Source organism: Falco biarmicus, chromosome Z, assembly GCF_023638135.1.
Source record: "Falco biarmicus isolate bFalBia1 chromosome Z, bFalBia1.pri, whole genome shotgun sequence".
Taxonomy (NCBI): domain Eukaryota; kingdom Metazoa; phylum Chordata; class Aves; order Falconiformes; family Falconidae; genus Falco; species Falco biarmicus.
Genome location: NC_079311.1, coordinates 69,308,730 through 69,328,077, shown reverse-complemented (window position 1 = coordinate 69,328,077; position 19,348 = coordinate 69,308,730). Strand labels below are relative to the sequence as shown.

The following is a 19,348-nucleotide window of genomic DNA, read 5'->3' as shown; positions in this document are numbered from 1 at the left end:
TTAAGTTCATCTTGGACACAGGAGTTACTATAATTCAGTCTGTACTGAAAAGCTACATCAGCCTTGGTTATGCCCTGAGTACAGTCGAAAACAAAAACGTTACATCTTGCTGACCTTTATGGTCTACTGTGTACATTTATAAAATCAGCAAAACCAAAAAGGGAAGAGTTCCACAGAAAAATTACTACAGATACTGTACAACAGTGTTTGTCTCCAAATCCTCATCTTTGCAAAATGTTTCCTGTTTCATAAGCAGAATCAGCTGCAAGCAGAGTCCACAAATGCATGTGTGGCAGAACTGAAGGAATAAAGCAAGCATGGTGAATTTTGAGCAAATCTGGATAATGCTTTGAGGAATTATTTGGTGTGTGGTCTGAGGCAAGAAGCCACAGAGAGGCGGAAGTTAATCTTATGTACTCCCCAGCTGCAGATATGTCTTTTTTGAGAGCAGACTGCAGCAGGAGACACAGAAGAAATGACCAAGAGACCAGATTAATACCACATGAGCCAAGTGTCAGCCTCATTAGATATGTTTTCACTAAAGTTGAAAAGACTTTAACTTGGATGGCTGTCATTTCAAAGAGAAGTTGTGACATGTAAAAGTAACTATAATAAATTAAAATAAAAGAATAGTGTCTGTAACACTAAAGGGGAAGTATCAATAATAAAAAAATGGTAGCAAAAGAAATAACACCCAAACAAATAATTCCTGTAGCTTAACTTCAGCACACAGACAGAATTTAATAGAAATTAAGGAAGTTTCAAACTTATACAATAGGTGTAAAGACAATAAATATTAGGTGGAGATCACGCTTGATTTTTTTTGACTGATAGACCTGACAGTCAAGTGAGTGAAATCGCAATTACATTTCAACTGTTTAATCATAGAAATTATATAGATCCTTGAGCTGAAACATCCCAATGCTCATACCTTTAAAGCAAAGTAAATTTTTACATCTCTCATGACTATAATGTTCATATAGCACAACCAGACCTAGAGCTCTGCTTGGCAGAAGGACAGATCCAGTTTGCACCTATGGTTATGCTGTTTGGTTAGGAGCTATTTTGCCATTACCTCTTGTATACATGCAATAAATTTGTTGAGTAATCTTGACACAGTGCTTGCAAGAGAGGCTATAGAATATTTTTTTTTCCATGGAATCTTGTTTTTTCTAGTCAAAAGACAAACACCTAAATCAGCAGAAGAGTTAAGAAGTAGCCTACTCTTTCTGTTCTGTAAGAGGACAAAACTGCCCTTCCTATTCCTTATATCCAACCCTTCCTGTAAAAAGAGAATGATTACCCTCTGGGTGGGCTTTTTTTTCCTGGCACTCATCACAGTGTTACTGGTGTGTTTCACAAATAATTTGTTTTCATAATACCCTTGCTCATGAAGGAAGTATTACTATTCTCATTTTATAAGCAGCAAAGAGCCAAAGAGAGATTAGAGTAAAATACATTTATAAATATTGGGCTACAATGGATAAAAAACATATATAAGGATCTGATATTTCATAATACCTAACACTTCATGGCACTTGTCATACTCAAAGTTTAATTCCCACAGACTATCCTTGTGCCAAATTGTCTTCTTCCCTTTCCCCTTAAGCAGATTCCTCCTGTGTTGCTTGACCATCAGTAGGAGGAGCACAAGGGACACAGAAGAGTCCTCCAGCTCCCTTTATGCCCAGGGTGTCTTCACAGCACGTGGTGAAGCACATAAACCTTTAGTTCCTCACAATCCTACATCATTATTCCAGTCCTTATGCATTTCAGTCTTGCTTTGATAAAAAAATAATCCATCATGGTCATTAAGAATCTTTCTAAAGTTAAAAAAACCCGCAAACTCTTCTGCAAAGAAAGCTGGTGTTGGACCTTTTCTTTCCCAACCAATTTGTTGCAACCTTGATGCAGTAGCTATTCTGTAAAGTATACCAACAAGCTGAAACGCATTTCCTTATCCAAAGCTCTATAGCAAGGTATTTAACACACTGCATTTACTAATAGTAATCTTTCTGTCTTCCACACAGTGATCATAAAATGGTTTTAGTAATGTCAGTGGGTTCAGTCTCATAGCTCCTTAATAGTTATCATCAGCTTTGAAGCAACTGGCAGTCCCTGTTCTTGCCATATGAGAAAAGGAAGTACCAAGGAATAAACTAATATATAGCTGTTACATATTACATAGTCTAAATGTCATGAGATGTACATACTGGGTTCCATTTACCATTCCTCGGGTTATTGAAGCACATGAAGCTGAGAGAGGAATGGTACATTTCTCTACATAGTACTTTGAGCAGAGATTTTTGTTAGTATTGTCCCCCTCCCCCTCTCCTGCAGTATCTCCCACCGTATGCTGGCAATAGGAAACATCATCATTGCCAGGATGTATAGAATTGCCAGTATGCATGATCTCAGCATCTCTGTCCATCCTCCTGGGCCTAGGACTAGGGCTGCCCACAAAGCAAAACCCACAGGAAACAGCAAAAATGTTTGAACTGAATCCACTTCTGGGCCTCAGAAAGGGCATTATTGGCACCTCCCGGTGCTAACCTTAGTAAATTACATTTTAGCTGCTTAAGTGGTTTAATCTATACATTGTCCTAAGAAATGAGTCATTATTTATGCGTGCTTACGGGTGTTTGGAAGCAGAGGTGATGCTGGTCCACAAAAAAAACTAACAGACATTATGGCAAATGTTATTGTTTGTAATAATCAGGGTACTTTGCACATGTGCCTTCACCCAGTATCTTCATCTCTAAGAAGGTGAATCATCATTTTCTTCTATTACATGCTACTCACTTTCAAAGCTACTTCTGTCAGAACCAGGTAAAGTGATAATTTAAAGAACTTGCAATGCTTTAGATGTCTGGTTGTATCAGAACGCCTGGTAAAACACAGCTAGTACTAACTTTTAGCTCCAGTTTACACATGGTGTTGCCTTAGACCAGTTGGTCAAATTACCTACTGCTGACCCAGCTACTTGGGAGGGGAAGAACCAAAACAGCACATGTATCTTTCATGGGAGGAGGTTATCTTTTCAGCGTCTGAAGAGGCAGCTGAGCAACCCACCCCTGAAGCACACTAACAAAAAGCAGCCACAGCTTGGCTCATGTGGTTAGCTCTAGACTCTTTCTGCCGCTTCTCTTCATGTCACTGTTGGTTTTGCAGTGACAGATCCTCAGTGAGCACACAACTTCTGTATTGCAGTTATTAGCACTAGTGTTTTGACAAAGGAAAGGTGTCCCGTCATCACAACATGGGCTGTGCACCACACTCCTTCCCCTGAGACAGGGGAGAGAGGCACAGAGAAGTCTGCTAAGGTTACAGTTCAGGGGAAGGTTTTCATTAGCTTCCTTTCGTCCAAGGGACAGGTGCCACAGGTACTAAGATACTTCATGCAGATGAGAAAGGTACTTCCAGACTGACAATGTCTACCTCCAGGAAAACTATATGGAAAAAATGAGTAAGTGGGAAATACAGATAGAGCAAACTTAGTTCTGTTGAAGTCAAAAGGCTCTTTCAGTGAACATCAGAAGCTTTAACATCTCCTAAAAAGTCATAAGAATGTATAAAAAGGTAGCACTAAAACCATGGTCTTATAAAATCCACTTCCTATTAAACACAGTCATCCTGTACCCTGTTCTGTTCTAGGGCATATACTCTCTTGCTGACTGTAGTAACAGTTACTGAATATATGAACTGATAACTACATTACTACTTCAAATCTTAAAGATAAGCTTACAAAATACGACTTACTTGGTAATACTAAATGTATCAATCACAAAAATACCCTATTCCTCCCTCAAAAGATTACAACCCTTAGAAGTTTAGGATATCTTGATGTCCTTCAGGTGTATGTTTCTTATAATAAATACAGTGGATAGTACTAGTGTAATGAAAAATTGAAGAAAAACCTACTTAATAAAACCTTAACATTTTTCTTCTTTAATACAGGTTTGCTCGTAACTCCTTTAAAAAGCTTATTACTTCCAAGGGCAAGTTTACCCACCTTTCTGCTTGGAAGTAGTCCATACTGACTTTAACATTAGGAATAAAGCAAGTTGTTAATCCTCTGGAAGAGGATAATGTGAAGAAAAGAATCCCAGAGCATGCATCAAATAGTATCTATTATCTATAGAATAGTGTCAGAGAAGACACAATGAAACCACGAGTTGGAAGAGTTTATATCCCAACACTGATTATGCACTTTTGAACAAATTCAATAGGTACCTTAGTGACTTCATAGGTTGAGTCTGTGAGCAAACTGATGAGTCAGTGAGATGAGACAGGACAATTCAACATCACCAACACTTCTCCGCTGCCAAAATTGGTAAGCCACATTGCCCCTTCTCCCCACACCTCTCTCCCACTCATGACACATGCCACCCCTATTTCTTTCTTGTCATGCTTTCTAATGCTGCTCTGGCACTCGTCACACTTCCCATTGCCTTCCTCTAACGCAGGCATGCTTTCATTGATTTACACCCAGCCTCCACTTGGCAACCATGCATTAATTCCAATTAAACATGATCTTGAATGACTGCAAAATGCTTGTGTTCCCTCCTCAGCTCCCACACACACTGACTACACTTGACTACAGCTGCACAGATGTGCATCAGGAACCTGAAAGAAAACTTGAATTTCCTTTTTTTCTGTGCAATGTTTGAACCTCTAATATGTGGCAGAAGAAGGAAGAGCAATTAGACTCCTCGGGCCCCCCATTTTCACTTCTGGTCCCCATGTAGGAAGAGGAATCAGGAACTGCAAAACCCAACTAAGTTTATTGTCCTTCACATATGTATTGCACCATGAAAGGAGCAGGCATCATATTGCTTTACTAAATCAAGGTTTATGAAAGATATGATCTTTGTTTTTATATAAAATTCACGAGCATTCATGTTTCTAGTATCCATAGCCTTTTCCTGTCTTGCACTACACCAGAAATTATGGAAGGGGGAAGGGAGAAAAGTAATGAAACTTTTTGGTGCAGTTTCAACATCTCCTTTTTTTCCTGAAAGTCAGCTTCGATGTGTGTGAAAATTCCTCTTAAACTGTAGAAGATATACACTACTGACAGATTATTTAGAGGTATATGTGAAAGGGGACAGGCTAATAATTCTTTAGGCTAACTATAAAATAGGGGAATGCTTTACAGCTGACATTGTGAGTATATCAACCAAGTAATTGGATGCACGTGTTAGTAGCAGTAAAAAGGCACTGTCCAGTTGTCCACTTTACATGGGAGTCTACTTTGAGTGTATTCTTTGATTTACTGTTGCAATTAGAACTGAATGTTCAAAGAAAGAACACAAGTGACCTAATTTAAAAACAGAGTGCCTTTAAAGCCATTATTTAGCGTGTGACCTCACTCACTTGTAACATTTTTTCCCCCTGCAACTTCTATTTGTTGCATTGTACTCATGAAGTAGCATAATAATAGCTTTAATAATCCACTCAGCTAACAAATTCAGTTTTAATATCCATTCAGTGATTAAAGATTAAGCCACCTCCTCCTCACTCCTACCCTTGAAGATTTTAATTTTCTTCATAAACACAGAGTTTTCCCAGGCTGATTTTTCAAAACTTTATATAATAGTGTTTCCGGTCTCCTTTTTACTATGTTGTAACTAACACAGACATTTTACAACAAATTGGCAGTAGAAACACAAGCGATTCATACAGCTAGGAAAGGATCTTTCTAGTTAACAAAACTAATGGTTGCAAGTACCATTGACTTCTTTTCTGTGTTCAGAGCAGCTGAGCAATAAAGGGCTGCAAGATATTTAAACACTGCATCACAATAAGTTGTTCAAGCAAAAGAAGAATCTGTTTAATACATACATACAGTCAGACTAGTAGTACTAGTATTGATCAGACTAGTATTGATCAAGAAACATATGTGCTAACGTTAACTAAATGCATCCTCCATTTCTGATCTAGTAAGTTGGTTTCCATAGCCCAAAGCAAGCAAAGGTTACTTTTTCACAGTCTCATCAGGCTGAAGCTGGTTGTTAATGCTGATAAACATTGAAACTATTTGTGCTATTCAAAGTGGCAAAAAGGCCATTAGATGATAAGCCTTGGAATATTAGAATAAAAGTAGTTCAGTGTCTTATGGTGACTGCAAGCAGTGGTAGCAGGTGTTCAAAATGTGCAAACTGAACTTTCAATTCAATGCAATTTTGGGGAAGAAGGGACTGTAAAAGCTTCAGAAAGCTCTTCAGAAAATGAAGAAAACCAAACAAAACTAGGCCAGGAAGACAGCATTATAGCAAATACCAAGTTGACTGAATAATTTCTCTGCTTTGCTGACACACTTTCTCTATCATCCCAAGTATTAAGCTCAAGAACCTAAATACAATATTGTTTATAAAGATTATTTTTCCTACGTGGAACCTTCCTTGTACAATTATATTACTTGCTCAGAAGAAAAGTCAGGAATCCACCATGAGAGGAGATGTTGCCCTATGTTCATACAGTTACCTGCTATTTCTAACTTAAGACATACAGGTTAACAAGATTTGCTCATAGAAGGGCTCCACCTTTTCCAAAATGAAAGGTTCAGTGGAATAAACTCCCCTATTGCAAGATCCAATCTGACTCCCTTTTGAAGTGAAAAGGCCCCTATTCACACACACAGCTCAAAGACATCTGAAAGTCATCTTAAAATGCTTTATTTCAAAACAGAGGATCTTATCCTATGAGTGAATGCATCCAAGATGTTTCAGAAGTATAAGCACATTCTGTAGTGCTCACTCAGCTAATGCCATCTTCAAGGGAAGCTTTGGCCAAGCCACTACTTGAGAACCCTCTCATTAGAGCAACAGCATGGCATCTATAAACCTGCATGCCCCTTGGTTTCTTTCTTCTGAGGTTTTGAGAAGAACAGACTTTTTCCCATCACCACCACTCCCCCAGTGTAAGTGGCTATAAATTAGATTTATGAAGAAAAAAAGACTTCTTACAACTCTGTATTTTGAACAGATTTATGACAGGGTTACAGTACCAGTATGAAGGGTCCACAAGGCAGGAATGCAGTAAGGGGAACAGGAGAGTGTCATGTAGACATTAAATAGTACAATTCTTTCCACATTCATAAATCTTAGTGCCTAAGGTTGTATACTGCTAGTTATAAATTATATAACTGAGCTCTGCAGAAGGAAAAAAAAAGAAGAAAATAAAGACTTAAAGTACGATATCATCTCCATAAGAACTTACACATTGCCTATTAAAGAACCAAAGTTCCAAATAACTTCGCTAAAACAGTATTATTTCCTATTTCAAGTCTTTTGATTTTATTAATAAATAATCCAGATCTCTATGGAGTGTAAAACAACAAAACACATATGCCTACTACTCAGTCTTTAGAAAAACAGAAAATTTCTCACACTAATTTGTAAACACCAGCTCACGAGGAGCCCATAACCCCAAACAGCTAGCTTAAAGACGTTCAGTAGCAAAAGAATGTATTTTACCAAGTATTCTTATCTGGTTTGAGCTTTACAGCTGAGGTTGAGGTACCCATCAAGCTTTATGACTTTATTACACTTAAGGTATAATCAAAAAGCTGAGTATCAAACCGAGTATACTTAACCAAAACACATTTAATGCTATTTTTATGTATATAACCCAATACATAGTAAAAATCTGTATTTATATGTAATATACATATGCACACACTTAAACCCCTCAGTAGTAATGTTCAGCACTTCTAGTAATTAAGAGTGGTTGTTTACAATCTTTTGGGCTACAGAATGAGACTCAAAACTTTCTTGCTATTAGTGACTATGTTGCTAATCTGAACCCACGCTAACTAAAATAAAGCCAAAGGTTATCAGGGACTTCAGCAGATCCTAAAGCTATATAAAAAACATAATTGCATACTCAGGGGAAAAACCTGGAATAGGTTAGCTCATGAGAAGTAGCTAATTGTTTCATGCTTGCTCCCCAGTAAACACTGTTATTCTGCAATCACAGCGCCTTTGCACTGTTTGGATCCATCCACTTTGGAAGCTCAGAAGGCCAATTAATGGACTCTCCGCTGGTGTAAAGCCCTTTTAGCTTTGCTTGATCTGCACTAGCTCATACAGCTGAGGATCCAGCCCCTTCTAGTCCACCTACTTCGAGCGGAGGTGACACCACACAGTGACTGTGCCGCCATCTACCGTAGGTTTTGCATAGCACTGCTTGGTCCAAAGCCCGCAGGAACAGCTTCAGCATTCCCACTAACATCCAAGCTCTGTGACATAGACTCCAGTCCCTAAACTCCCACCTAAATAATGGCCTGATCCTGCAGTTCCTGCTCAGGCAGAACGCCGTCCACACACTGCAGGTTAGCAGCTGCTAATTAAGCACTGCATATTGTGTTACCGTTCTTTAGCTGCTAAGATCTGTCCTGTACATTTGAAGTCTGTGCACTTCATAGTGCTATTAGCAGCTGCCTTAAAAGTCAATTGAAAATACATTCAGATTTCCCTCAACCAGCTTATCATATATCATGTAGTCCAATAAACGCCATCCATTAAACCCCAAAAATTTCAGTATCTTCAAGAGAGCTTTCTGGGTGCAATAAAGGCAGGATCTGCACACATATGGTTCACTCCCAATTTTAACATCTAGCTTAACCTTCTCTTGGTCATCCCAGATATCAAGTTGTAGTGAAAGCTTTTGTAATTCCTCTTTGGAAGCTTTTTGGTTTTGTTTTTCCCCCATGTACTTCAGTCACCAGAAAGCAGTACAGGTCTCCTTATTCATGCATGCAAATAGCTCTGTCAAGCACAGGGGCAAGGGAACTCACAGCTGTGGTGCTGTGGGAGGAGCTATCAGTTGCATTTTGAGGACAAACTTCCAGACGTAAGGATCAATAAAACAAAACTTAAAATGTGTTCTACTTCTATGTACTGACAGACACCCTCCAGATACACCAAATGCTGCAAGTTCCCCCAGCCTCCTGACAGAGCAGTCAGAAGCTACCTCTGTTCCCCTTACCCTGTAGGTAAAGAAAGGTTGATGGAACAGTTCCAAGCAATTAAGTTGGAAACCATCTGCCAGATCAAACTTCAATTTAGCACACTCTACACAATATTTACAGAGCAAATTATGAACGCTGCATGAGCCATTTAAAGGCTGAAGACTAAATTCTGTTTTCTGAATGTTTACTCTGACTTTCTCCAATTGTTCTTGCTTGATAGTGTTCAACTGGCAGCCAGACATGAAAGTTGTTACCTAATTACGTATCATGATCTTACAGCCCTGCAGATAAGGCTTTACTGCAACATAAATGAATTTTAAACATTAGCATATAAGAAAAAGAAAATTAGCCCCCAAATTAGAATATTTCCAAGTCTTGTGTGTCAACATTCACTATTATTTGTTTAGGAAAGCATGGTTTCAAGAGAGGAACATGTATTAGAGATTAAATAGCCTCTAATGTTCAACAGGCTACAATTTTGTAGGCTGGCTGGCTGACTCTTCAAGCACGGCAGGAATCTATCCACATATAATTATGTATTTCAGACTATCTTAAAGATACCATATATTTGTATGGAATCAGTCCAGCTCAGGGTTACAGCAGTATTATGATAGCACAGCTACCTTTGAAATAAAGGTGCTGTAAATATATTCTTAAATTGTCTCAGACTATGTACTTTTACAGAAAACAATTTCACGTGGCATATTGTAATGACTACTAAAGAGGAACATACAACTGTTTGACTTATCTTCTAACAAAATCCTAATTGTTTCGTATTTAAAGATGCACACTAGGTCTGATTTTGTGATATAAGTGCAGTTAGCAAGCTGCAAGTTTTAGGATGATCTGAGTCCTTTCTTCACCGCACATAAATTTGAGGGACAGGATACAACTATGCATAATGAAGTCATTGTTTTGCTTTTATATGAAACAAATTACATTCTCCTCTGTTTCAGTAGATACTTGCAGATGTGACAGTAACCATGACACCACCAGAATGCAAAGTCTCTTTCTGATGCATTGACTGGAAAACCAGGGGAAAAGGATCACACTCTATAGTTGCAGTGGGTTGTTATTGTACGTTGACTGAAAGTAGAAAGATCAGTATGTGCATTTCAGTGTAATCTACCTTTTCTTGGCAAGGTCTCCCAGAAGCACATGCATGCATGCAACTTTACTGACTGAACAGTTTTGCTGGCTAGGTGGGACCGCTCAAATGAGTAGTTACTTAGCTCTGAGTACATTGTTGTCCGATTGGGCCCCTTACAGCCTACTTGACAGTAATGCTCTACACATAATGGCTTGTTACTCTCAGAGGTGCACACAAAGCTTTCAGAATCCCAATTTTGGGGGAATGATGCTGTCCTCTGCCAAACAAAATTAAATCTAAGAAATACAGTGCTAGGGCCTCATTCCACACAAATTTATCAAAGCGAAGCCTTCATCGTAGCTCTGTTTTCCAATAATTTGGCTTTCTGTGGAACACAGAACGGGAGGTATTAAGATTAAACTGCTTTGACATCTAAAGTTTTTATGAATATTAAGTGCATAATAAAGTATGAAGTTGCAAGGTGGAGCAAGTGAAGTAATGACACATGACACTGCAGCCCTCTCCTCCCTCTTTGTAAGCCTACGTTATGGGTATTTAATAGAAAAACAGCTGAATTAACAGTCATGTCTGTCATATAGCACGGCAACCTGCTGAAGTACTCCATACTTTACACATTAGCTAACAAGACCTACTTAAGTTACTTTAAGTTGTTTTAATTTAACAGAAGACTTATCCTCAGATTTATTTGGATTTATGTAAACCAGTCCAAGAACCAAAATGTGGCTGTCCACCACTGAAGCCCATCAGAGAGTTTCCTCCAGCATAACAGAGCTTACTTTCTCAGCATGCTACTATAGTGGGATGCAGTCACTTAAGAGTTACAGTGCAATATATTGTGATTTACTGCACTTACTTCAGCTTGAGATTGCCCAGGCAGGAAAACCCGAATAAAGGTTACATTTTGAGCACTGACAGCCAGAAATACATTACCAGGAGCATGCTATTACTAACGGTCTAATTAGAACTACAGAAAAGCTCAAAACTTCAGCCATGGAAACAGTCATATGCCTTTTGCTTTGAAATAATTAAAAAAAAAAAATGACAATGAAATGCGTGTGAGGTCTGCGCGAAGCCGGCCCCAGATGTTTACAATGGAGCGGTATAGCGGCGCTGCGGCCCGGCAGCGGGCGGCGGGCGCGCCAGGACGCGGCTGGCACCGCACCGGCACCGCCGCGCTGCGGGCGGCCGCGCACCGGCTCCCTGCGCCCGCCAGGCGCCCCCGCGGCATGGAGCGAACCCGGGCACGACCCCAGCCCAAAGGGACCCCCCCGTTCCGGGCTCGGGGAGGAGGGAGTGCGGAGCAGACAGCTCTTGTGCGGCTCCTGGAGAAGAGCGAGCGTGTGTGCATGGGGGGAACTGATGCATTGTTCCAATACAGCGTTCTCATCAAGGCACTTTAATGACAGGGGATAATAATTTTCAGATTCGGGAGACAATGACCCCCGCCACTCCGCGCCACATCCTTGCACATCTTTCTAATTTGCTTTGCTTTTCTGCCAGGCAAAGAAACAAACTGTGCTAGGCGAAGCCATTTGCAAAACAAATGTAACCGAGGAGACTTGCAGATACGGGCTAGCGGAGAGCTGCGTCCCGGAGGAGCCCACCCCACCCGCGCCCCCTTCCCGCCGAGGCGTCGCCGTCCCCGTCCCCTTCCCTCCCCAGCGAGGGGGCGAGGGCGCCGGGGCTGCCGCGGCCGGGGCGCTGGGCAGGCGCTGCCCGGCAGCGCGGCGGCGGAGCCGTACTTACTGAAGGGGCAGTTCTCCTTCTTGGTGCCGCTGACCTTGCCGTTCTTCTCGATCTTGAGAAAGTACTTGTTGTAGGAGTAGAGCTTCCTCTTGCGCACGTCTCCTTGGAGGTGATTGTAGCTCCGCACGTGTCTCCCCGCACTGGAAGGAGAGGAGAAGGACGAGGGGAAGGAGGAGGATGATGAAGAAGAGTTGGTGGCCTCCGGGGACAGCATGTCCTGGCCGAGGTCATGGCAGGTGACAGGCACAGAAGACACCAAGAACAGCAGCAGCAAACAGCAACAAGGCAGGTGGGAAAAGGCTGAGGCACCATTTGTCAGTATCCATTTGCACATTGTACTGAAACTCTGGGCGCTGGAAAATGTCTTATCAAATGAAACATACTGGAAGGGTAAAACCTGGTAAAAGGCAAGTGGAGAGCCGGTGGTTGCTGTTTCTGGTTAGATCCCTCTGAGCTCTGATCTGGCCTGAAGTTAGTGCACCAACATCCATAACTCAGGGGACAAATCGCCTCAGAAGTTGCTGCCTTTTAATCCTTCGAGTCCTCCCTCAGAAAAAAGAGCTGTTGGTTTTTTTGGGGGGGTTGCTGTGGTTAATCCTCTTTCCTTTTGCTCTTCCCCACCCCACCCCCCCCCACATACACACACACTCCCCAACCTGGTTTGAGACTTCCCAGTAGTTATTTTGTTCTCTTCCTCACTCCTTTCTTCACCATCTTAGATGCAGAAAGGTCTGAAAAATAGATGACAGCATAGTGAACAACAACAAAGATAAATAATAACCAGTGGAGAGGGGTGCTGGAAGGAATTTTTCACACATACCCCTTTACACACGCACTCACACGTTGTGGCTTTGCACCTTCTTCTGATCCCCACCCCCTTGCCTTTTTGCAAATCCCAAACCAGTTGCGCAACCCGTCCTTTCTCACTGACGACCCCAGAGGAGGCAGTTTCTTTGTTTTGCTTTGAATTCTCTAGCACAGTATTAAAAAAAAAAAAATCCAGAAAGAGAGGGAGAAAAAAAAAATCCCACGTTGTGTCTCCCCCCTCCCGCCCCCCCTTCCTTTCCTTCTCCCCTTGGTTGTAAACAGGTTGGAAGCCGTAGCCTAAATGTTAGAGATTACAAATCAGAGGTGGGATGTGCCTCTGGTGGTCAACCCTCATTTGCGGCGGGTCAGGCAGCGGTGGGACATCTGAAACCCTTGGAGCGAGCGGTGCCTGCTGCGGAGGCAGCGCCGGGAGCTGCCCTCGCCTCCTCCGGGGCTGCAGCGGCGGCAGCCGCCGCCTTTGGCTGGCTGCTAATTGCTGCTGCGGCGTCCTGCTCCTCCGCCGGCCACCAGCATGGCTCGGAGACTCATGCTTTACTAATTTCCCTGTCTTCCAGGCTGAACCAATCCCCTCCAGGGAGGCTTCCCTCCCTCTTCACCCCACCCTCCCCCCCCCCCCCCAAGAAAAAAAAAAAAAAAAAAAACCCCAAAAAACTTTTCTACCGGAGGATTTTATTTTATTTTTTTGGCAGTGGAGCGCTTGAGAAAGCCACCTGGAGCTTGTTGCCTGCTAGATCCCCCCCCCTCCCCCCCCCCCCCCCCACTGGAGGAGGGGTTGGTTGGAGAGGTTGGAAAGAAGTATATACTACAGGCAGACCCTGGAAAAGCAGATTATATGCTGGTCAGAGAGAGTAAAAAGGGAAGAGACATAATTAGCTCCTTTTTCTTCTTCTTTGCCAGCTTCCATGGAGGTCTTTCTCCCTCCATTAATGAATCACTGATTTCTTGCTTCCGTTGCTGAAATAAAAAGTTCACACTTTAGCCTGCTCTTCCTTTTAAGCCTCTCAAGATTTATTGTGTTTCTTTCCCCACCCTCACCCTTCTTGTCTCAAAAGAAATCAGGGCCCTAAATGACCATTTACTAATTGCTAACATGAGTCATTTACCGAATCACACATCTGACTTCAAAGCAAAAGGGGTTTTATTGGAATTGCAAAGGTTTCCCCATAAAATCTGTCTGAATATTTCGCTGTCTTTATTTTTTTTTAAACTAATGCAGTTTTCTTTGCCAGAAAGAAATAAATTTTCCATTTTCAAGGCTATTTTAAAGCGATTTTTCAAGCTATTATTTTCATTGAGGGGTGTATGTTGTTGGTTTTCCCTTTGATTCCTTCTCTCCTAATGGACTTGTCGTTTCACATACTGAATGTTACGACAGATTAATATTTCTAGCCCCTCACTCAACTGTTAACTTTCCCAGTAATTGGCGGGCATCTTCCATATGATGTCTTTTAACACCAGAATAAGGGATCATTGGCTGGGAGGGTGCAAGCAGCATGCAAGACATTACATTTCTGTTCAGCATTTAGTATTGTTAAATAACCGTATTGGAATGCAAGTAGGTGGAATATTCACTAAGAGAATGAAATAGAGGAGAAGTGAAGCAGCACATAAACACAGTGAGTAGCTCAATACATAAACCCAGATATTTGTTGAAGGCAGTTTATTAATACAGATCAGTGGAATGCAATGGAAAACTGCCTATGCAATTACATTTGGCATTTGGAGTAAATCTTAATTTAAACAACAGAAAATGCAGAAAAGAACAAATAGTTCTAAAATTAGACTGATGCATTAGATTAGGATGTTAAATATATTGTGAACTTCACAACAGAAATTAGAAAAGATTTTCTCCAATTATGGTGTTTATTCTGGAAAGAGCTGGCTCCTAAATTTATGATTTCACATTCTGGGGGTGACATTTAAACAGCCTTAAAAATGAAACCATTTAATGTTAGAATCAATATGTTTTATGGTGTTGTTTATGATACTTCAGAGTATTTATTCTGCATGTATTTGCAATGAGTGCAAAGCATTTCAGAAATTTTTTTGTGAATCTGATTTAGGCTTTCCTTTTGTGGCAACTAATAAAAAAAAAAAAAACACCAAAATGAAAAGCAAAAGCCTACTTTTCAGTGAATGCCTCACAGCTTATATATATCCACAAAACTGATGTCAATATTTGGTTGCTGTCTAGGTTATGAAGGGCACAACACATTATTTCTAAAACTGAAGTTCTTTTGATTCCAACAGCTTAAATTGTAAATAATTGCTATGTCTTGAAACTATACATTTGAAGAAACCTTTCATTTTTTTCTGTCTTTTTTTCTTTTTTTCTGTAAAGTGCTGGAAAATACAGTGAATTGGCATTTTAGGATCTCTGGTGGCAGGAGAAAAATAGTAGTTTGGGGGTTGAGCAGAAGTATTTAACCCCTACTCATTAAAAAAATAGGTACTGTCTTGAATTTACTCAAGAAGACTTCTGCTTACATGTATTTCTGGCTTGTTATTGGCTGTATGTTGGTTGTAAGATCTTGTGGTTAAGAACTAAACCAACATATCAGGAATTTCATATTAAATCTGCTTCTGGCAGGTGCAATATTCAGTGCAGTACTTAAAACTACTACAACGCATAGAGTCCTTTTCAATCCTGTGTGATGACAGGGAGGGCATTTACAAAACAGAGTCCAAATGAAAAGCTGACATAGCTTTTTAGATTGTATCTCATTCTTTTTTCTACTTTCTGTATAGCCTTTCTTTTATAGCACAGTTGAATCCCTAAATACCCCACTACTTTGTATTGTCGGGTCACCTCTTAGGTTAGCCTGAGAAAGCCTGAGAAAAGTTCCACAGGAAAGATGCACTATTTAACGGAATTCAATCTGTCCCAATAGATTTGAATCACTAACATAAATGTATGAATGTAGATTATATCTCTGTAATGAGGCCTGAATCATTCTCAGTTACTTCAAAGGACTGAAATTCAACCTTCCTTTTTAGCAGCAACAATCAGACCTTAATGGGTTCCTTTATTAATTGTTCCATTGCTAAGCTTGAAAAGCAGCTACCTTCAGCACAGGTCCTAGACTAGAAATGGTACCTGCTGCTTCTAAAACAGTGTTTCTGTTTTGCCTTTTACCACTCTTAAGATTCTGTGAACAGTATCCTGCACTGCAGTTTTATGAATCCTGAACTACGTTGACTCATCCAGAATGAAATAAAGAAAGCTCTTTTCAAAAAAATGTGTAAAAAGTAGAAAATGTATTTTAAGAATTTTCTTTTTGGTCGGTTTACTTTCCAAAGAATGTTGGAAATGAGTCGCAGAAGTGAATTGTAATGAAAAATAATCTAACGAAAATATTTGTTTGATACTTGTAGTGATAACTTATGTCATGTTTTTGTCTTTTGATCAGCAAGGAGCAATGCTTTGGGGTTTTCTTTATTTCTGGGCTGGGTTTTTTTTCCTTGCTAAGCAGGTGACTTGAATCAGAGAAAGAATATTTTAAGGTAGTTGGAATAGATTTTGCCTTGTATGATTTTCCCTAGGCAAGGCATTATCTTTTCTGGTGTTGTAAATAAATCTGTCTATGCCTTTGAGTGTTAATGTAATCAGCTCACTCTTGGATGTGTAATCAACTCACTCTTGGATGTGTAATCAACTCACTCTTGGATGTCACTGGCCCTGCAGTTTGGATTGCTACATAGCGATCAGAACATTTACTGCTTACAGTATGACGAGAGAGATGCACATACATCTCCTGGTCATGGGACCCAATTCTGTTCTTAATTCAAGGTGTTGGGGAATTTGGCAGTGGTTTCATTGAGAGAGATTTGGGCCAGGAATGTCACTGCCAGATAGGCAGCTCTGCCAGAAATGAGGTGAGGAATGCCAAATGCTAATGACAGCTCAGATGCCTCCATCTGTATGTCAGTTCCAAACTGATGAACTTGTTAGTGCTGTAAAACACTGCTCTTACTTCTGAAGAAAAGGCAGTGGCACATAGTATCCACAACTACCAGCCAGCAGTAAGGCAAGCTGTTTGTTTTGAGATGCAGTGTTATTTGCTGAAATCTTTACACTGTGGAGTTCATGCCCACCAACAATGGGGACTAACGGCCATTGTATTTTATCTGAGTAAAGTATGTCTTAAAGCGTGAGGGGAAAAAAAATCATCATTACAGTTGTTTTCTTATGAGAAATCTGAGAAATCTGAAAAATCACTGTCATTGAATTTATCTCTGTTTTCCACCATTTTATGCACCTCCATGTGATTTAAAAGGTGTTAAAATACTGATATCATTCTAATTTTATGTATAGAGTGAGGCATAAAATAAGTTGTCGAAGACCAAGACTGAAGGCAGTGTAACTCTTTTGTGTGTATGAAGCTGGAATAAGACACATAAAATCAGAATACTCTTTTAGCTGCCCATCATAGTGGGATTTGGTAGTGTGTGGAGCATACTCCTCGGCTCTCCGTGCACTTTCCTTTCCAACTATTTATCCAAAACTGGAGAATAACTCAAGCAGAGTTTAGCAGAGGTTAATAAAATGCTTCTTTCAGCATTGATTTCTTATTTCAAACCCACTTGCATTTCTAGGTCAGGCATAACAACAGACACGTGCAAAACAAGTCTGAGATAACCTAAATGTAGTTCAGCCAGAGCTGGTTCCACCCAGCCTACAGTCACTAGTGAGAATGGCCAAGTGCCCTGCCTGGGCTGAGGCTAGTCCTCAGGAGGAGTAGGACAGTTAAGATGCTACTCACTCCATGAGATCTGGTAGAAGAATGAAGAGTTGGCTAGGCTAGCGCTGTCACTGGTGATAAGTAGTTTGGTGATAAGATTTGCTGGAATATACTCTGTTTTATGTTTTTCTTTTAAGAAACAGAATCAAAATATGGCAGCTCTTAGAGCTGCACAGGTTGTCGTCTTGTGAACAAACATATAAATTGTGGGTCCAGACAGGATTTGCCCCAAGACTTAGATCAGTTTCTTTCTCATGAAGATATTGGCAAAACTGTCTGAATGCTGTGCTTCAAGCAGACAATTAAGAAAATTGTTTAAAATGCTAATTACGACTATTCTTTTAAAATAAGTGTATAGTCATGCTATGTCTGACAAAAATTACAAAGAGATGCGTGACATTTGAAAATATCTGTACGAATTTTGTTTGATAAATACAGCTGTTAAAAAAACAAGAAGAAATAAGTAAAAAAGTGCATTCTATGGAGTCATCTGGAAGAGACACTACAGACCGCCAGACATTGAGCTGCAGTACCGTAAATAGCTATGTGCGTGGGTTGGACACTGACCGTGTTTAGTAATGGTCTGCTGGCAGCCAGTTTTGCATACTCTGTGGCACAAATGTAATTAAAAAGGCAATATTTTCAAGTAATTACTTTAATCTTGAAGATTTGTTTTTCTTTCTCATTTCATACAGAACTACCATGAATGCAGGCCACTTAAACACTCTTACAAATATGAGTGATTGAGAACAAAACTGTCAGAAACTTCCAGGAAGAGGCAAATGTCTGTCAGGCTTTTGCAGATTCTTTCTTCCCCATTTCCTGTGCCCGGCCCGCCCCCCCCCCCCCCCCCCCCCCCCCTCAATCTTACCTAAGCCTACAGTTTCCATGGGCAAACCTAGGAGGACTCTGAGGAAATCCTTTGTACATTCTGATATACCCTACCTCCACATATACCTGTACATCTGTGAGTTTTCCTTGCAATGGATAATGCTGACGGTAATTAACACCCCCACCCCACCCCGGTTATTCTGTTTACAGAAGTTCTTCTGAAGATACACTATAAACATTTTCACTAATCATTCCCAGGATCCAAACCTTCAGCTGAAACAAGATGTTGGCTCATTTGTGACATTGAAGCTCTGGTTCTGTGGAGGAAACTCTCCACAAATAAAGACAATTTGGTACTTAAATTTAATCCTTGTATCTTCAAATTGTATTCTAGTCATTTATTGGAAAAAGTCTTTGTGTGAGATATAACTGAGACAAACCCAAAAAAGTTATACAAGCTTTTTTTTATGAACAGGGGTATGTACCCTGAAGGTGCCAACTATCAGGTACTCTGCCTAGATCCAACCAAGACCCCTTTTAGAAAGGCAACAAAAACACAACTCTGCAGTTCTGCTAGGCTCCATTCTTCTTGAGTGCTACTGGGAGTGAAGAAGTCAGTTCTAGACATTGCTTGTGTAGCTATTTGAAACAGAGCTGACAGCTAGGAACATCAGCCCAACAGCTGAACATGCTTGCCTCACCACAGGCAACCAGGGTAGCCAGCTGGGCTCCCTCTGAGCTGGTTAATAGTTCACACATTGCAGGGGGAGCTCGCACATTCCCTCTTCTTTGTCAGTTAATTTGTAGCAGTCACTGGAATTCTGTGAGTAAGCACCTCTCAGCGTGAGGAAGGGTTGTGGAAGCGAGCCCTCTGCTAGCGGAGAAGCGTGGGGCAGCGCTGGGAAGCAGGGGACAGCTCCCCATGCCTCCCACGGCGGGGGCAGTGCCGGAGCTGCTCGCAAGCCAGGCCGGGCACCTGTCAGCCTTCCTAAGCATGGCATCATCCGGGAGGTAGGTTGCAACCGTATCACTTACAGGGTAGGTTCCACACGCATTTCCACAGCAGCGCTCTGTGGCGTTGGCTGCCACCTTTGCTAAGACCATAGCTTTTCATAT

General features: G+C 40.9%; 1 protein-coding gene across 1 annotated transcript in view; it reads right to left on the bottom strand.

Moving 5' to 3' along the window:
* The window catches only part of FGF10 (fibroblast growth factor 10), a 67,047-nt gene extending 54,605 nt beyond the window's left edge, over positions 1-12,442 (bottom strand). Inside the window, exon 1 of the mRNA XM_056325697.1 lies at positions 11,832-12,442. Within this exon, the coding sequence (XP_056181672.1) occupies positions 11,832-12,165 (334 nt within the window). The 5' untranslated portion in view covers positions 12,166-12,442. The remainder of the gene's footprint in view (positions 1-11,831) is intronic.
* Between the last annotated feature and the right edge of the window lie 6,906 nt (positions 12,443-19,348).